The sequence below is a fragment of the Calliopsis andreniformis genome, chromosome 6 (genome assembly GCF_051401765.1).
Source record: "Calliopsis andreniformis isolate RMS-2024a chromosome 6, iyCalAndr_principal, whole genome shotgun sequence".
Classification (NCBI taxonomy): domain Eukaryota; kingdom Metazoa; phylum Arthropoda; class Insecta; order Hymenoptera; family Andrenidae; genus Calliopsis; species Calliopsis andreniformis.
The window spans coordinates 16743022-16763063 of record NC_135067.1 but is presented as its reverse complement, the minus strand read 5'-3'; the positions used below and the strand labels follow the sequence as shown (position 1 = coordinate 16763063).

The following is a 20042-nucleotide window of genomic DNA, read 5'->3' as shown; positions in this document are numbered from 1 at the left end:
GTTTAATAGAAAAGTTCTCCTTTATATTGTGATGATCGTGGCCTCGGCGATTAATCAATATCCACCCCGGATGATAGGTTTAATTTGATTCCGGAGGAAGTCCGATGGAAAGAAAGTTCGCGCCTGAGACTCGTCAAAGAGGTTCCTTCTTCTCGCTTTTACTGCTCCAGTGGTTCAGCTCGATTTAACCGAGCGTCGAATTAATTCTGCGGTCGAATAGTTTCTCCAAAGTTCAGCATCTTCGCTTTTATCGTTCAGATCTCGTCGTCGTTTAGCTTTTTGCCTGGCGATGCTCGTAAACGGGTAGCCACTGTGGGTGTCGTTTCAATGGTCGTTCTTTGGAGACTCGGCCAAAATCCAAAGTGTACTTTACGTTGTGGTCACCTACTGTGCAATAAAACCTCACCAAGAGGGTTCATCACGCCATTTCCTCCGGAAAAATAATACAAATTGATAACAAAATACAGGCTCCCTTGCGCTTGACAGAAAATTAATTTCTCTAAGGGGTAGAAGATCTACGAGGCCAAGAGAACTTCCTCAAACACTCTACTTCGTAGTTGATGACTCGAGTGATTCTTCACAAGAACGCACACTTGTGCAGCCTCACAAAGCGACGCGATGGTTTGGTCCAAAAACAGCATAGACTCTCCTAACTAAACAGCAAAATACCGGGAGTTATGTTCTCTAAGTTTGCGTTCTGTTCCAACGAAATTTCGCGACATCACGCGCCAGGACACCGGAGGAGACGTCCGGAAAGCGTTGTCACAATGATAAACGCGCGCTGTTGGAAATTGTAAATGCAGATTTATTACGTTTATTCGAGAAACGGACGGCGTGAGAGGAGGGCCAGTGGCGGAAGAACAAAGCGAAGATCCACGGGATACTATCCGCGCACGTTCACGGTATTACTTCTAAGTACTTTAAAGACTCTCGGCCGGCAAGCGCTGAGAAATGTTGAACTTTCGTAAATCCGTAGAATAAGGCGAGCAGTTTCTTCATGGCGCGCTTTTATGATACCCCCGTGGCTTTTTTGTCGGTCAATGACGAAGACGGCTGAGTGAAAGGGGGGTCGGGGAGATAAAAGAGAAGGAGGAGGCGGACAGAGAGGCCAAGAAGGAAGGCGAAGACGCGCGGCGAAGAAAGGGGTTGGTGGGATATCGCCCTATTGGAGACTCGACGAAAACGCAAAGTACAATCCACAGTGCCAGGATGCAGCCAGTCTGCGGAGCAACGTCGGCAAGAAACAATGCAGCCATCACGGCTCCAATCCCTTCGCTCGCTACCCTGCAATCTTATCGAGCCCAACCTACTTGTATCTCTCTTTTCTGCACCCTATATACCACGGCCACGTAAGTACGCGGTACTCGGCTGTGTGCACTCTCGCGCACACTCGCGCGTGCCACGGAAACGAGGAACCGCCGAATACGATGATTTGTAAGGAACTAGACGAATAGCGCCGGCGGTTCGTGTTGTTCCAAATCCGCTCTCAGACGAGTCGAATTGCACGCTCGAGGTCCCGTTCCCCGCTGTTTCCCCCTTCGATCGTCGCACTCAGCCAAGTGTTATAGCAGTTGGATGATCGCAGGAAACCATGTTCGTCGAGAACACTTAGGGAGGATGAGTTAGAAGTTTTGGAACGAGATACGCGATGGTAAAGCGATTTTGAGTTCTCGAGGGGTCTTGATTAAGTCCAGGGGAGGTTCGAAATCGAAGCGTGCATCTCTGAACTTGCCTCGGATCGAATAAGTCGAGAAAAAAGAGATGAGAAAAGTTCCGCGACAAGGACAACCGAGGGTGGTCATTTGCTTTCTCGACGCTCACAGTAGTCGAACTCAACGATACGTCCGACTCTTGGGTTGTTTCTCTCGTTGAGGTCTGAGTTTTGCACGCCGGTTTATACCTCGAGCATTAATCTTCTTGGGTTTCATGTCTCTACGCTTGGAATATGACACGCTAATCCTGGGGTCGTCGAACCAGCTCATTAATTTAACAATGGGAGATCCTAGCGGCATGATACCATACTCTCACCTTTAATCCCTGTGTTCTCGCAGACGGTTTTTTGGTTCACAATGGGTGATCAAATTATTATGAACACTTCATAATTTCGTACTACACTTCAGTGGGTCTTTTTACATTCCACACATCCACGAATCTTCGGTCAGTTTTATCATTACTAGACCCTGTTATAAAACTATTATTGGCCCTAATCCCCATCTCACCCGGTTATATCGGTCACTTAAACATCAGGTTACCTGTCCTTCATACTTCCAATAATTGGTCTTGCAACTTTTGTCATCTCTGGGACTCCAAATTAACTGGAATCGAAAAAAGTGTTAGCTTAGTCCTGGGTCCTGAGCTGGCCACCGCGGCGCCAATTGTTAAAACTGTGAAGAACTGATGTCCTGCAATTTTACTGTAATCGCTATATCCCATCGTCGATTTACACCTGCTGTCTCTTATGTATATGTGAAGTGTTTTTGCTCAAAGTTAAAATACGTGGTAACTTCGAAGTGTTCATAACAATTTGTCACCCACTCTGTATCCACGTTTTTGCTGCAAAAATTTGCTGTTTGTACACCGACGAATACGTAAATGCACGGTACATAGGGGAGGAAGAAGTACGTAAATAGCTTTGAATCGCGAAGAACAAACGGGGCAAACCACGCGGAGCATTAAGTACGCCAGGGCGCATTCTGCCTGTAGTTGAATTTCGCAAAAAACGTTCGGCGAGGAGAACCGAAGGAAGAAGGAACAATTTTTGCTTGCCTCCCACTGAGACTGTGACACTTTCCAAACACGTAAATCACCGTAACGGGCGCATTAGTGAGAGAATTCTTAACGCAAAAAGGGCTGTAAAGGATCCTTTCGACGAAAGCTCTGCGTGATAAAGTGGCTCGCGCTTCGAAGACGATTCGGTTACATTTTTCGTCCAAGTAGTATAAAATGTCCGTGCTCCCGAAGTACACTAATGAAGAACTACGTACAAGACCTAGACGAGTATTCTTATTTATTGTCTGACCGACCACGGTTCAATCTACTTATTCTCCTTATTCATTGCTAATCACACCATCGCCAAATATCAAATTGATTTTTACTGTACCTTCTTCTGGACTAATATTTTTGAAATTCTTTACCCTTATGAAAGCAAATGGTAACAATATTCAGTTGTTCCCTTAACTCTTGATGATTCGCGGTCACTTTTGGCAACCGATATTCGAGGGAAATGGAAGCTCAAGTATAAAACCGTGGGATTATAACTCGGAGATTAAAAGGCACCTGACCTAAAGAGAGTTCCACGAAGGAGGGTCAGAGCATTCATTCTATCAAACCAGTCGAATTATACAAACATTCTATTATATCCGAAGCGTACTCGTATAATTTTCTAGAAAAAATTTATTACACTTGAATATTCCGAGTCCACTTTTTCTCACTTTTCTGCATACACCTCGGAAACACGTGTTCCGCAGTAAAAGCTTCCCAAGAATTCTCTCAACACCCTCATATTTTAATCCAATGGGATTACTATCATGAAGAATAAAGATTGAATACCTCATGTTTCACGAATCAACGCGCACAAGAAGAATTACACTCCTGCTGAAACGTGGTTCACCGAAACTACCTTCGCAGGGTCCCCAAGGTGCGTGGCGTCGCAACGCGTTCCTAGAAACGTCCACGTCGCTGTAAATCTTCATTCCCGAGCTAGATCCTTCTAATCTAATATCGTCCGTTGAGTTACAGCTCTGCTGGAGCGTTTCCCCGGGCACTCGCCGTATCGGCGCGCTTCGATGGCGGTAAAACGCGTTAGGTTTCGAGGGTCGTCGTTCCGCTCGGCCCGTTCATATAAATCAGAGATATAATTATCCGGAATAGCGGGCGATACGCGCGGAAACACGTGTATACGTCTTGCGCGCAAATTGCGACGGGCTGGATATCGCGCGTTGTGACCTGAATTCTGAAGCAATCAGCCGGGGCTCGCGTTAAATTACGTATGCGCTCCATCGGTTCGAGGGGCCGCCGTTTCGATGGCGTAATTAGTCAACGACGTAATACGGTTGCCGACAATATTAGCAGTTACAATTAATGCAGAAACCTGCGTCGACGCGTAATTAACGAAGCTCGAACGATCTATTAATTCTCTCGCGTACAATCCTCCCTCCCCTCGTCGCCGTCTCGAGGCTTCGTCCTTACCCGTGACTCGTGACACGGTTCGTTTCGCCTCGCGAAGGAACGCGTGCACTTTCCCCCATCTTTATTTCCGGTAACTTTTGCCACCGCTTTCGAGAGCAACAGTCAAGGGCGGGAAATCCACTTGAGCTTGCCTCTCCCTTTCTGTTGCTCGCCTCGCTCGGCTCGCTCGCGTTCTCGCCTGTGGGTCACCGAGGGCAAAGGAAACGCGTGTTACATCCGTTTGAGGAGCCGCTGCGAGGCTGGCTGAGACGAAAGAATTCCAGCGACAGCAAAAGGCGGGCGTGAACAGGCAACGCGAGAGACACATTATACAGCTAATTAGTGGTAACTTTATCGCGGTTAAGTTGCTTGTTCCAGGTAAGTACGCGAGAAAGACCGGGGCCGTTTGAGATTCGCTCTGCCCGCGATACACGCGCTCGGTGTATATTTAATAGAGTCTTAATTGGAGTCGACAGCTCGAAAGGTTTAATTGGACATCGTTCCGTTCGCTTCACCCCGTGTTTTTTCCTCTCCAGTCATGTCTCTGCTCCTGCCCTACGTGCTGGCGAATCGAGTGGCGGGGAACGACAGGGCCGCTGGATTACGTAGTCAATGACTAATGGTTCAAAGGATATCAAGATGTTCGTTTGAACGCACTGTCTGTCCGCTCGGTCCATAGTACTCTTCCTCGATGCAAGTCGAGTTTATGTACTTGGGAATCACTTGTCGCTGCCGCTATTAATTAAACTTCTCTCCCCCTGTTTAACTTTTTAACTGCCGCGAACGCTGCTCCGCCGCTCCTGCCTCCGTGGTAAGAGCACGTCGATGAGAAACGCTTTTTGAATTTTTAGATTAGTCAGCATTGCCGAGGCTTGTGGACACCGACGATTTTTCTTGGAAAATTTGTATACGCAAATATTATTCTGCTCGCGAACAAACGACGCTTGTTTTGTTACACACGCGTCGCGCATTTTATACATCCCCCGTTTTGTCGATAGCGAGACGAGAGGGGGAAGAAGAGGATGAGCGAAAGAGAATGAAACGATTGTCTCTGCAGACCTACTAATTACAGGAACAAGACCAAATCAATCCCATCGCGTTCAGTAATACTCGATGGGAGAATATTTAAAGCTACGCCACGTGAAATAACCCGAGGCAAGTTTTATACAAGCTCTTCGAACATCGGTACATAAAATGCGCGTCGCTCGCAATTCCACAGTTCCCCAGATCAGGCTGCAAACATTAGCGATCCAATACCGTGGAACGTCGAGCAGGAACAAAAAAGCGTCGAAGCTCGACGATAGAATCATCGACGCGCTAATGAACAATTCGTCGTCGGAGCAATCGCTGGCGAGTGGTCTCTTTCGATTCGAGTATCGATCGAACGAGGCGAAGTTGGCGTTTTTTTCCCAGTGGCGGACGTCAACGAGAACTACGCTGACGTTGAGGCGTAAGTCGGATGTAAATGGCGTAAAAAGTTTTGAGCGTGCATATGCACGAGCCGGTGCAGCCAACGGGAGTATGAACAAGGGTGTGGTGGCGGGGCGTAACTGGAATATGGCAACTGGAATTGCACAGTGGCGAGAGCGAGAGAAAGAGCCCAGTGGCTGGGTAGAGCAAGGGAGAGGAACGGTTTGAGAGGCAGCGAGAGAGCCAAAGGGCGAAAGAGAAAGAGAAAGATAGAGATGGAGGCAAGCGACGATCAATACGCCATCAGCTTAAATTACAATAATAACGCCGACCAGACAAAGCGAGCGTGCCATTATAAAATAGTGCAACCGTAAAAAGCTCTGGCGTCGCGAGGTCCAACTATTCGACAAACAGCATCCGGCGTTTAAGCGTTACTAAAACAAAAATAAAATGACCATCGTTCTGGCCCGCTATTAAGGCCTGGGATTCTAGTAAATTGGACGGCCGTTTCGTCGAAATCTATTCAGAGGCACGCTGATGGATCTCCTGAGATCGCGTACGGTAAAGTAGACCGTGAAGCCGCGCGCCCCCAAGTTATTAAATATACATGTTTCCATTAATAATCGACGTACATTTTGATAGGGCTCCGATACACCAATCATTCCTGTCGCGCGATGGAGCAACCCTGACACGAGTCAACAGGGGAAAAAAGAGATGTTATTTTCACGTGCGATTACCTGTCAATGTTCCGATGGAACGTCGAACGATGCAATGTTTATGAAACATGAAATTATGTTTGTCGCGTCCGGGCAATACTCTGCATAGATTTACATTTTTCGCGGTCGAAATTGTTTCAATTGTTGAAACGAACGAAAAAGATCCTTGGTTCGTAACGTGTAATTAAAACGAGTAAAGTAATATGAAACTGTGGGATAAATGAGGAAGAGAGCGAGGAAGGAAGTGAATGTAAATTTGCTGGGAACGCTAACCTGGATAATACTGTAATAGGAACAAAAGCAGGCCTTTCGAGGGCATGAAAAATTGATTCGCGGATCTTTGTCTGCGGCAACAAGTCCGCGGAGATTTCTTTCTCGAGAATGTCCAGGAGATTCGAAATGTATTTCGGGGTATCAAGTGGCAGCCGGGCGAATAGAAATTGATGAAAGAAAGAATCCATTTTTAGTGACGTCTCTTTTGTCGTCACGATTCATGCCCCACTTGAGGTACAGCTCCCTGAAATGCAGCCAGTTATCTTTAACACGTCTACCGAACCGCGAATGTAAAACCTGGTCGAGATGGTCTTGGAATAACGCACTAGTTTCCCAACTTTCAATGGCGAACTTTCGTGATTTGTTCATTTCATCGCGAAAAAGTAATTGTTCGCGGGTAGAATCTCAAGAATGAATCGGTCGGAGATCTAAAGCGAAATGTTGGCTCACCTAAATGGTAAATGTATCTCAATTGCCCGCCCACTTTTTCATCGATCGCGCCTGCATGGCGAGTTGAAATTAAATCGGCTGGCATCGTTCGTTTCGTGCAGATGTCTGCGATGAAAATTCACTTGTGAAACCACCTGTTTGATAGAATTTTATGCTTTGCAGAAAATGCTTACTTCAATGTGGTTAGAGAGTTATTGCAGAATACCCAAGTTTTATATGAAAGGACGTTCTCTTTGAGCGCAGATGTTAAATGCCTTTGATTTTCTATCAAGCAAATTAAAATACTAAAAGAGTGATCAATGCTCGTAACACCTATGCAAAGGCGAAACAAAAAGAACTTGTTTCTTTTTTCAGAGCATCGAAATCCAGTTCCACCACGGTTCAACGAGCGAGTGATTCCAGCACCAATAAGGACCGGGGAAAACATCGTGCTGTCCTGCATTTCCCCAGGAATACCGCCTCCGATGTACCTGTGGTTTCGCGAATTGGTGTCAGGCACAAAGATGATCTTCAATTCCGAGCGGGTTCACGCGAGGGAGGGCGTGCTGGTGCTAGAATCCGCCAGAGCTGAGGACGCTGGACGATACGTCTGTCACGCCAACAATACGGCTGGTTCCGAGAGAGTCGAATTGGAAGTCTCTATTATAAGTAGCCTTTCTATTCACCTGGTACCTCAACAGGTCAGTTTCCGTCATTGTCGTTTGATATTCATAGCCGCATGGACTATCTTCATCCCTAGTAATAACAGTATATCTTTTTCCTCGAGTCTTCCTGGAAATCTATGTACATAGCTTTGAGCAGCTACTCCATTGTGTCGTTAATACATGGCTGATTCAAGAGACTCCTATCCAATCCATTCATCACGTGTCAAACGATAACTTCAAAGGGGCGACATGGACAACCCCCGACTTTGACTAGTGCCAATCGACGTGCCAAAGTCTTTTCATGTTTACGTACATCCCCTGCATTCGTAATCGCGAAGGTGGTGCTAAGGAATTTCAAGAACTCCTTGAAAAACTCTTCACCCTCCTATCCATTTCGTGCCTCAACAGGTTAGTATCCTGTTCCCCTTCGATTGGATTTTAGAAACGAATCGGGCGATTCGGTCGCCTTGCTCCCCTACATCCTCCTCAATAATCCTACTCGTCCTTCGAGAAATCTCCGGGCGTCTTTCCTATATTCTCGATTACGTCGTTTATTGCGGAGCGACACTTTTACGTCTGGCGGACTTTCGTGAGCCAAGCTTTCAGTTATTAAGACGCTGGAAGGGGAATTACGAAGTATCAGAGAGGAAATAAAATTCGACAGCGTAGTCGTTTCAACGACGACGCAAAGGGGCCGAGGTTCTCGATGATAAGTATCTTCTCTTCATCCAGCCGATGTACCTCAACAGGTTCCCGTTCTTTTCTTCTATTTTGTAAACAACTCGAGTGCTCCCTTCCTCCACGGTTACTTCTTCTTCTCCCTGCTTCAACCCCCGCGCCGAGGTCCCCAGCAAGCGAATCCGACTTCTGAATGAGCGCCGATTCCGTTTCCAGCGGATCTGCAAACTAACGACGGAAGCGGCGTACTCCCGCGCGGCGTAACGGTTCGTTGCCTCGTGACTTTGTTAAGTCGATGAGATATCGTCGTTCACCCCTTACCTCGAGCACGGTCCCATGAACGCGCACAAGCTTGCAGCGAGCTCCCCGAATAAATTCGCATCGACTGGGAGACGTCGTCAACTAATTCTCGTCGACATGGATAATTGAGGATTGCGTTTCGGTAAACAAGACGTCACGGAAGTGTACGCGAGCATCTTCCCTCCGTCGCAAGACCCGAGGATGAATCACGAAAACATCGCAGCCGAGATGCTCTTCTGCTTCGCAAATATCAGCAGGAAAATAACGAGCAGTCTGACTAGTTGGAGAATGGAAAGCCTCCTATTAATTAGTATTAACTCCCGTTAATTAGTAACCTGCTTCGTAAGCAAGAGCCTCCAGACGAGTTCTTCACAGCTCCTTTGATCTTTAAACAAGCCCTCGTAATTGTGTCCGCGCTTCTCCTCGGGACGATAAAGAAGCATTGCGCACGAGTAACGGCGGACCGGAAACGGAGGAAACAGCGTCGATTGACGAGCAACCGTTGCCACGATCGATCGTGCCGCGATTGACGAGCAACATATCGGAGGGAGCGGAAGTTATTAGGTCGCGTCAAGCTCAGCGCTCGCTCGAAAACACCGCTTCGGTTTCAGCGTGACCCGGCGAAAATTCCCGTACCCTGGTGAAACGGCGGAATAGCTCGGACCCAGTGGCTCCGCTTGACCCCTGCGATTGCTGTGGCCGGTCATCGATTGGCTGTGTCGGGCCGAATAATTAATAACGTTCCAAATGAAATATCAGAGGGGTGGGGCGCATTAATCCACTCCCACCAAACCATACTGATCCGATTATCGTTGAAATTTTCAAACTTGTCGCGCTCGAATCGACGGTCCATTATTACAGCGCCATGGCTCGTCGTTACTGGAAACCGCCCTCCATCCAATACGTTGATTGGCTGCTGCGAGCATGAGATCGTTCGAATTCGAGGAACGCTCAAAGTAAGTGGGTGTATCCGCCGATGCAGCGGGTTATGAGTTTCGGCTCATGCGGCGACCAAACGGAAAATGCGACAGTAAAGCGGTGCAATCCGATGGAAAACGCGAGAAAGTGGTCGGTACGATGCGGTCTGTCGAGGATGGCGGTCGGATATATAAAAGAAGGGAATAGGGATCGAGAAATGGTCCTATACCGTGGTAGCAGACGCAAGGAGGGCGGAGACGAAGTCGATGAAATAGCATTCATTCGCCGGAAGCCTTTCGCATAACTTCTGCAGTCATCAGCAAAGAAACGCTTATTGCGGATTCCCTTATATATTGGCTGCCGTTCGCCTCGGCAATTTCCTTCCATTAACGCGCTCGGGTTGGCTGCCGCTTTGTTAAAAGCATCCGCGCGCCTTTTCGCTACGCACGACTCCTAAGGCACGCTTTGTTGAGGAGTCTAATAAGTTTCAAATCAGCAGTTTCAGAGGAAAGATTAATTCCTCATTGTTCCGTACTAGGGAGGGGGTGGTGCGTCTGATTTATTGGCTCTCTGCCTTTTTGTTATTCCTGTCTGAAGAAGATGAAGGTACGATGAATTTCGCGGGGATTAGGAAGGATATCGAGAGCGAAAAATTCCAGCTACTCTGTAACACAATCAATTACTAGCTACTACTAGCGGCTGATTCATCCAATTTTTCAACAGCACGAATGATTTCATTCATGCAACTTCGCATTTCATTTGTCGCATCCTTTGGAATGCTCGTTCCACGAGGTTCCCTAGAGCGTGGCGGGTTCAGAAAATTTCCCCACATTCCACGCCCCTCTAAGCACAGTCTTCCGCGTGTTCAGCAGAATTTATGGCTATTTGCCCCCTATTTTTCTCGAAATTCTTGCAATAATTCTCTTTATCCGCCTGCGGCGCGGATCGAAAGGACTCATCCCGCGACGAACGCGTTTGCTCCCAGCTTGCGGTTATACGGCTGGTATAAACGCATCGGTGCACGCGGCGGTAATACACTTATACATATACAGAGGAAAAGAGATAGTCATAAAGACAAAGGAGGGTTGGCAAAGGTGCCGAGGGTGCAACTCGACGACACCTTCGGCCGCTTCTTTTTTCCACGGCGACGTTCTTTGGTCGTCTTTAAAGGTGCCATCCTCCGCATCTTATTTCCCATTCCTTCCTTTCTCGTTGAATACCGTATCAAAGGATATTTAAAACGGCCTTGGGTTTAAAAGAAAGTTTCCTTTCGGCTTAGGGAGGGAATAAAGATAGCCGGGAGGGAGCATCGCGCAATCCTCTCAACAATATTTAATGGCCGCGAGTGTTCGATCCGGCGTAACCCCCAGCCAATCCCTTCGTCGATCGGCTGCGAAGTGTCGCGAATAATTTCGATTTCTGTAAATCGTCCCTCGCGGAGTTTCCCGTCCGCCTCGTCACTTGCTCGTTTATTACGACCCTTCTAGCCACATAAGAAGGGAGTGTCTGTCCTTTTCCTCCGATCGCGACACGTTGGATATAACCGATATATCTCTTCCGATCCTTTGACGCTCGAAACGCTTTCGAAATTCATAGCCGTAGGGCAGCCTCGTCGAAGGAGAATCCTGGCCAATGTGTACTGTGTACATCTTTGCGCATGTGTCTATTGATATATCGCCAGCAATCAGAGCAGAGGATCATTGCAGTCACCTCGCCATCCACTGACGTAACTACACTTCCATGAACGAGCCTCTTTAATAATACATAAGGCGAATTCCGGTGAGATCAAAGGGTGACATTCTCGATCGGCGATCAATTAAGCCGTCCAAGACGGATATGGAAATGCCAGTAGGCCGTTCTATTCACAAGCATTCCTGAACCCCTGTCGATATGTCGCGGTATGCGGTCAGACGCGTTTAACTGGGACGAGCCTTTTCTACTTGCTGCTATCAGCGTCACTGAGCTGATCGCTTTAAATATTTCAGTGCGATTTGCAGCTTGTAATGCACTTACATGCAAAGGTAGATGGTTATAAGTACGATCTTTGTATTTGCACTTGACAGTATTTGTGGGCGAGAAGGTGATTCTAAAAATTTGAACTACAAATTAAAAAGAACTAAAAATTTGAAAGTTCGAAAATTCGAAAATTTAAAAATTTGAAAATTTGAAAATTTGAAAATTTGAAAATTTGAAAATTTGAAAATTCGGAAATTTGAAAATTTGAAAATTCGAAAATTTGAAAATTTAAAAACTTACAGACTCAGAAATTTGTGGATTCACCTATTCTACAGCTTACAGTATCTACTTTGAGATGTCGATCTTCTCCCCCATTTTAACTCACCCTTTTTCTCGCACTATTTTCCTATATTCGCATAGGATAAACAGTGTACGATTTATTAGCGCAATTCATCAGTGTCCATTCTCCACACAGTTAATGCTGTTAACTTGTTTACCGTTTCTCGTTTACCCACACCGATTCATGTTAATGATAAATCAGACGGGTCGTGAATCTGATCAAAGAGAGATACTCCCACTACTCGGAAGCAATTAAGCTCTCGAAGGTGGACGATGAAATACTCAACGTTCGATTTACCGGTAGTCCCATGCTCGTTCCATTCGGTATTCATCCCTTGTGTCTGAGTATGTTAAGCGTTTTCTACTGACGTTCCGCATCGATTGCATTCTAGTGAGCCTACTCCAGCGCGACAAGCACGGTGCTCGATGCACGATGACTTTTTCACAGCGTCAAAAGCCCGAACCTTATCACAACTTCGGACCAGTAGGTATTCAGCGCGATCAAAGGACGTCTCATAAGATCACTGATCTACCAAAGTTCCTTGACGGCAAGCTGGGAAATTGGAAGATGAGATTAATATAGCGATTCCTTGTGCTAAACTCAGAAAGCACAGCGCAGCTTCAACGGTATCTGGCTTCCTTTGTGCATGCTCGCTAGGCTACAGCCCGTCGTGTAACTTGATCCCAGGCTTACGTCATTATAATTACAAAATGCACGCTCCATTTACATGCTGACAACGGTATCGTGTAATCCATTTAATAGAGTAGGGTATATGCAACTGGCAATACTCGTTGCATTGTGTTTGCCTCCTAAACTGATCCTTTCCCATTTCGTATAATGTCAAAAATTATTTATAAAGTAGAACTATAACAGCGTAAGCCTATTCCAGGGGATTACACGGTCCAAAGCCCTGTACCAGTTATACGATCGAAGCAAAGTTTACGTTGCAAGAAAACGTGCTCACGTGAAAGCAGATTTTCCGGGAATGATCGACTCGCTAACTTTCCCCTAAAGGAGAAACAATATCAAGCCCCGAGGATAGCAGGGGGAGGATTAAAAGTGACATTTATGAGAGAACGTGCGCTGGCTAACCTTCGCGAATCGATAACTGTTGCAGGTCACCGTCGATTTAGGGAAGGACGCGGAATTCCAGTGCTCCGTTACTGGCTTGCCAACTCCAGTCATCTCGTGGACGAAGGATGGACTCCCTGTAAGAGCAGACACCTCTGGCAGAAGGAAAATCACGGTGAACGACTCGACGTTGCATATATCGTCCATCGCGAGGGACGACAAGGGGATGTATCAGTGTTTCGCGAAGAACGACTACGAGATGGTCCAAGCGACTGCAGAGTTACGCCTAGGGGGTGAGTGTATTTAATACTTAAACTTTCATCAAGCCGAGATGAGCGATGCGTGGACGAGGCGAGAAAAATGGACGGGGAGTTGCTGTTAACGGCGCGCTGCTGTGATATTAACTTTTTTCGAAAGTTAAAAATTTAAGGTCAATGAAAATGCATGTCTCCCGACCGCTCGCGGAGGTTACGCGACAAACTTCTCGGGCGGCCTACGTACAGCGGCGGAACGTACTAAAAATGAGACGGATTAGTACGTCTAAGCTGTCGTAACCTGTACGAGATTCGCGAAGTTCCACGAAAGTTTCCCCGCCTGAAAATAATAAGGCTAAATTAAAGCTATTACCGCGAGATCACTGTTAACTAAGGGCACGAAGGGGTGGCGCGCTATTGCGAAACTCGGGGGACCGACTGCAGTTTTTATCGGTCGTTGGGAACTAAGTCTGTTAAACGCGATAAAAATACGTATTACAATGAACCCTTATCCCGTTATCCGCCCAGGATGAGTTAAATATTTTTAATTAAGACCGAAGTTCTCGCGCTCGACACAGCCGAGATTAATTCAACGATCCAAGAAAATCTTCTTTTCTCTTGGACGATAAAGGACATTGAAATCGTCTCGCGAAATGTTCAGTGAAATATAAAATTCTCGATCCCTTTAGTTTCCTCCAGAGTTTAACCTAGAATTTATGCCGAGTCCGACAACACGCTCATCCCTCTCCGTCTAGGTCTCCCTTGGCGGATTTCAACCTTTGCCTCTTACATTTTATTCCTTCCCGGGGAAATCTCCGGTTCAATACACGAAACCGAATTCTTTCATTACTCCGCCGGTTCTGCCGATCTTTCGCCCTCGCGGTCTTGCCTATTCTCGCGTGGAAAACGAGCTCGAGGAGCAAGAAAGCGAGTGGGTCGGCGCGACAAAAAACGTCAGCCGGAGGAAAGGGAAATAAGACCGCTAGAGCAAGACTAACGTGAAGAGGGGGAAGATGAAGGAGAAAATGAAGGAGATGACGAAGAAGAAAAGTGAATGGAATGAAATGCGAGGAGAAGAAGGAGGTAGAGGAGAGAGACCAAGGGAGAAGCGTCGTCGAGACAAAAAAAATGCTTAACGAGGGGCGATGCATAATGGAGAAAGGAGAAATCCACTGGCTGGCGTGCTGTGAAATAAATACATACCATTTGTCTTAGTCACGAGGGTGGGAAGCCGGTCTGCTGGCTCCTAGAATGAAAGAAACGCGACGACCGGTGGAAGGGGGTGGGGGAAGTGTTAGTGTCGCTTGAAATTCGCGCGTAAAAACTGGCGAACGGACGCGAAGACGCTGGGCAGGGACGAATAGCCGTTTCGAACGAAAATTCCGTCGTCGTCTTTGAAATTGTGAAAGCGGCTGCTGCTTCCACGTGACATAATCCATTACCCTAAACGACACTGTCAAGCTCACAATTAGTGTCATGAATACACTCTAAAACATCGAGAGACATTTCACGCCTATTGGATGCCTCCAGCAATAACTTCTTCGTTTACCATCTCTCTTTTTCAGGATCCTAATCGACATCCATATTCCAGCGACTAGTCTTTTATGAGTGCCACAAAACGTGGAAACGGTGTTAAAAAAAGAAGAGCTTGAAGATAAATTACTTGATGAAAAAATGTTTAAAACAGTAGCATTTTTGAGAAACATTATTTTGATAAATATCTACATCCATCAGAAGTGGATTTCGCTATCAACTTGTGAGTGATTCTACTGCGCGTTACTGGAACTGCGAAATAGGAATTAGAAGGTCCTCTCCTCGACAAATCCATTTCAAATTTGCAAACAGTTCCGAAGGTGTTCAATCTTGCACTCCATCGTAATTATTACGACCAACGATTTCCACGAAGACGGGCGTTCCGTTTTGTTTGATGAACGCTAGTACTTCTCGCAAATATTGAACGATGTTCTTCAGCGAGGTGGGAGACAAAGGATGGGTGTTCGTTTATCTCTCCATTCGACTTCATTTCTCAGTCGAGAAGCGTCGGGTCACGGGAAATTTTTAACCGTCGAAAAAAATACCGCGTTCGTATTTTTGCCGATCGTTCGGCGTGGCTGCTGGGAACGCGTTGCTCAATTTCGCGTGGATAATAACTCTCGTTGTTTAACTATCGACAAGTCACGCGGTATAATGGTGAATTTTTCCTGACGAAAACTCTCGGAAGTTTTCATGTCATCAATGACCATCTGTTCCGATTAAATAATTCACGCGTCCATCGAACAGGATTCTGCAAAAATCGAAATCCATGTGACGGTCGTGCCTTTGTGCCAGTTGAAAATAATTGGAAGCGAACTAATCTTCGGACGTAACAAAAGATAGAAATCAAAGCGGGAAACTTTCGAAGCTAGTGCAACCGGAGTTTGAAAGGGGAAACAGTTGTACGCATGTGTAACGTACAGCGCTTTTATACAGTATTTTTTTTCCGCCAATTTATTCGACCAGAGAAGCAGAACCGTTTATAGGAGACGCATACGGTGGGAGAGGAAAAAAAATTAGAGGAAAACTCATGGTTTTGGATCCGAGCCAAATTATTCGATGAGACGTTCGTCGAAATTGCAAAATATTTCGTTAAAATCGCTGAGCGAGGCAAGCAAGAAATTAATATAATTTTGTTTCGCATTAATCTTTGCGCTTTTTGTACCTATGATTAAGCGCGCGCGGATAAATATTCACTCACTGTTCGTTCGAATGAGCGAGGAAGATTTAATGGGAGCGTAGCGGAGGTTTTACAGTAATATCGTATTGTCATTTTCATAGGACGAGGGAATTTCCACTCGTTCTCCATACTGGCAAACTTCCATTTTATTTATACCGGTTTAGTGCGTTTACGAGGCCAGCAATCACGGCACGGTAAATAATGTCTTCCTGTCGAATTACTGAATCGCGAGTCGCGCCGTGACGCGCGACACGCTCTGTTTCATATCGACGAGTCGGTACTTCGTGTTTTTAGAAAGCTTGTAAATTAAAAATGAGGAACGCTATTGACAAAACCTGAAGCCTTCGCGCGACCATTAATATGGATCTGAAAAATGGAATCCTTTCTATCATTTCTGATATAAAATACTGTATAAAAAAATTTGTACACGTATTAATAGAGGGATCCATTTTAATTAAGTCAAATAAAAGACTACCTTAATATTTCTGATACTAACGGGTTTATAAACCCAGTTTGCTTCAAACGTACACAGCATCAGTCACAAGCTGCCTTTCAAGTCCTCCTAAAATTAAATTCAAGTATGATAGTCATAAGTATAATGTTATTCCTCTGTCCCTTTAAATTCAAGTCGATGTCTCCTAACGCGACGATCATATGATTGATTTGTACCACTGCAGCAACCGAGATCGCCTAAAAAATATATCACAGCCAGTAGTATTAAATCATTAAAAAATACAATTTTATAACGATCAGCAAACCAATAAGGATAAATTAAACGCAGCCGCTTGCGAATCACGAATACTTCAACTTCCAAGACGAATTCCTCGAACACCAGCAATATAGAAAATAAAAAGCCCTTCAACAATCCTCGAGTAAACGAAGAGCAAAAGTATGTTCCCTGGCATAAAAAAAGGAAAACCGCTTCCTCGAAAGAAACCTCGCATTCTTTCAGACCAGCCACTGCCTGACCACCCTCCTCTCCTTCCGCGCGAATGCTTCGCAAGCCCCGCGATATTTCATCGAGCGTATCTGGCGTCGAGCTAGAACAGCTGAAAGCTCGGCTAACAGATTCGCAAATTGAACGTCGATGCTCGACTCGCGATGCCGTACCACCTACAGTGGAACACGATCTACGCGAACGCTCGCGATATCGGTCAACCAACGAAGTTTTCGATACGGGAGGCAGCAAGAGGGCGGAGGGGTAGTACAATAGGGGTAGTACAGGCGGTGTGCGTAGAATAATACGAAATTCGCAAAATGGGGCGTGGCATTCGGCAATACGGCATCCTGATTTACGCCATGGGCAAACAGCCGCGCAGCTCCGTGCCTCGGTTATTGTCGGCTCTATAATTTGGGGTTAATTCACTAGGCGGCACTCGAGTTCAGGCGTCAAACCGCAGATCGATAGTTCTGCCCGCGTGCAGGGCTTGTCATGTAAATGTTGCGTGCATAATACCCCGCCTTGCGGCCAGCCAGGATCATTTCCACGGTACATTCGTGCGCTCCTTGTGTGTGCGTGACCCCGTCGGCGCACCTGAACTGCAGGTGCACCGGCGCCAGGATTTCGTAATTCCCCCGCAGGTAAACTCATCACGCGCCGCACCCTGCGAATTTGCGGTAGCTGTCCCATTGAAATTCGAAACTTGAACGACCATCGGGAAACCGGCTCTCGTGTCGTAGTATCACGAAATTTCGTGTTGGATAGTTTCAAACCATTAAACTGGTGTTTCGCATAAAGTTATGAACAGACGGTGATTTCTTTGCGCGAAATGTTCGTGAGCATATGTCGACGTTTCATAGTTTTTGAGATAACTGAAGAATAACGGGAGGGCCATGGAATAGTGAGTATTATGCAGCGGATTCTCGATAGCAAACCTCCTGAACAATTTACAAGCATTTACCTATTTACGTTGTGTATCCGCGCATCATTGAATTACTTCGAAATCTCGATGGATTCGGGGCAAATTCCAGCACGATCGATTTTCCCGCTGAAATTGAAACACGTCGGTCCAGTGTAATGTTAGTAGAAACGTCATTTAGCTTCCAGTCCAGGGTGTATTGGTTTCGCTCAAGAGACAGGTTGCGAAGCCACTTGAATTAAGCTCTCGTCTGTTTATAAAGTACGGCGGAGAGGAAAAGTATAGCGGTAGTTAAACGTTTCTTTTCTTCAATTTCAACTTATAGGTTTCAGTTTATTTCAATATGAACACTCAATGATTGACTTATCTTAACGCGTCAACAATTTGTATAATAATACATTTAGAAAAAAATAAGAAGAAATTACAAAGAGTATCTCTTAAAAAACTAACTTTAAGTTAAGAATTCATGGTGCTAGAAATAATTAGTTCAAATTAGTAAAACTAATTACACTTTTTTAAAAGTCTGAATTTTTTTACCTACTTCGTGAGCCTTTTTTAAAATTTATCCTCAACCACATTTTGTGTAATATTTGAAAAATATTGAACCATAATGTTTCGTGTTTCAGATGCGGCGCCCCAGCTTCTGTACAAATTCATCGAACAGACCATCCAACCAGGTCCGTCGATCTCCCTGAAGTGCATCGCCACAGGAAACCCGACGCCGCACTTCTCGTGGACTCTGGACGGATTTCCACTTCCCCAAAACGACAGGTACGACATCCCTTTCCACTTGCCGCTGACGGATAGGAAATGTTAAGAATTAAAGTAACGTCGTCACGGTCCGTGTGAAGTTCGTTCGGGTCTATGGGCAGAGGAAAAGGTTTTCCAGGCTCAAAAATCGATGGATGGTGTGTACACAATTATTTTCGGTTATTAAACCGTGGGTATTACGATCGACAGAAAATCAAACCGGCTTCCCGGTTATAACGCAGCCTCCCGTGAGAACGGATATCCTCCCTGCGGGCTTCGATTCTCTGAACCAATTGAGGGGAAAATTACCAATCAACCGAGCTCAGTCTAAACTTTTTAGAGCCGCTCGATTTAGAATGATGGATCTGACTGGATCGTATAGATGCTACTTTATAATACGTTCGCAGTGATTTCTCTTTTTATGAATTCTTTTTCACACTGCTTTCTGACTCATTACGAAGATACTGTCAGCTTAATCCGAATAAAAGGGAGCAGTGATAAGAGAATAACTGAACTTAGAGAATAAGAATTAAAGTTGAAGATAAGTTTCGATTCTCTGACATTTAATTACCAAGCTGAAAAGGTTTGCGAAAGCAGATTGTAAGATATGTCTCGAACTATTCTCCTAGGGGTGCATTTATGCACACGCTTCAAGGGTTCGCAATTGGGTTTCATAAAGTGTGCAGCTTCTATAGCTTCCTGTTCTATTGGCACGCTGTTCCTTAAGGACCCTCTCAAGAGACAATTAATGTCAGCAATAATTCCATCTACCCAGAATCCCAATTATACCTGTCCCTTCAATTTCACGTTCCCATCCTGCTTCTACCTATTATCGTTTCATCCTTGATAGAATACCTTCAAATGTCGGCAACGCAAGTTCAATTGTAGAAACACCTATTCGATAGATCCTATTAACTTCATCTTGAACATGACACGCATCGCTATAGCTATCGCGAAGTATCAAGCTATCCGACATCACCAATTTCGGATGCCACATTTTTCAACATTCCCAAAAACGACCATACAGAGGAACAGTCTCCATCCAAGCAAAAACACACTTTATGAAAAATGTGCAATCCCAGGTTGGAATGCTACTTCGTCCTTTGATGTTATCATCAGAAAACCGGGAAGAAGTTAGAGAGGAATCTCCTCGCCTTTGTCCCACCCAGTAAAAGGCGACAATAACGGCGTGTTTACAACGTTACGTAACGAAAATCCTCTGGTGCTATCTCACAGGTTTATGATAGGCCAGTATGTGACAGTGCACGGTGACGTAATATCGCACGTGAACATAAGCGTGGTGCACGTAGAGGACGGAGGGGAGTACCGATGCACCGCCGCGAATAGAGTGTCCAAGGTCCACCATTCAGCTCGTCTCAACATATACGGATTGCCCCACGTACGTCCGATGGGGAGCTATGCCGCAGTGGCTGGTCAAACCGCCGTCATCAAATGTCCGGTCGCTGGTTTCCCGATCGAAAGCATCATATGGGAGAAAGGTCAGTGATTGAAGACGTTAAAGCCGATGCGCTCGAGTCCATTC

The 20042-nt window shown here is 45.8% G+C and overlaps 1 protein-coding gene across 1 annotated transcript in view; it reads left to right on the top strand.

Annotated features, from left to right (window-relative positions):
• LOC143180114 (cell adhesion molecule Dscam2) overlaps positions 1-20042 on the top strand; it is an 85153-nt gene that overhangs the window by 46045 nt on the left and 19066 nt on the right. The window contains exons 5-8 of the mRNA XM_076379647.1: positions 7371-7696; positions 12970-13216; positions 18376-18520; positions 19736-19998. Coding sequence (XP_076235762.1) covers positions 7371-7696; positions 12970-13216; positions 18376-18520; positions 19736-19998 — 981 coding nt within the window. The remainder of the gene's footprint in view (positions 1-7370; positions 7697-12969; positions 13217-18375; positions 18521-19735; positions 19999-20042) is intronic.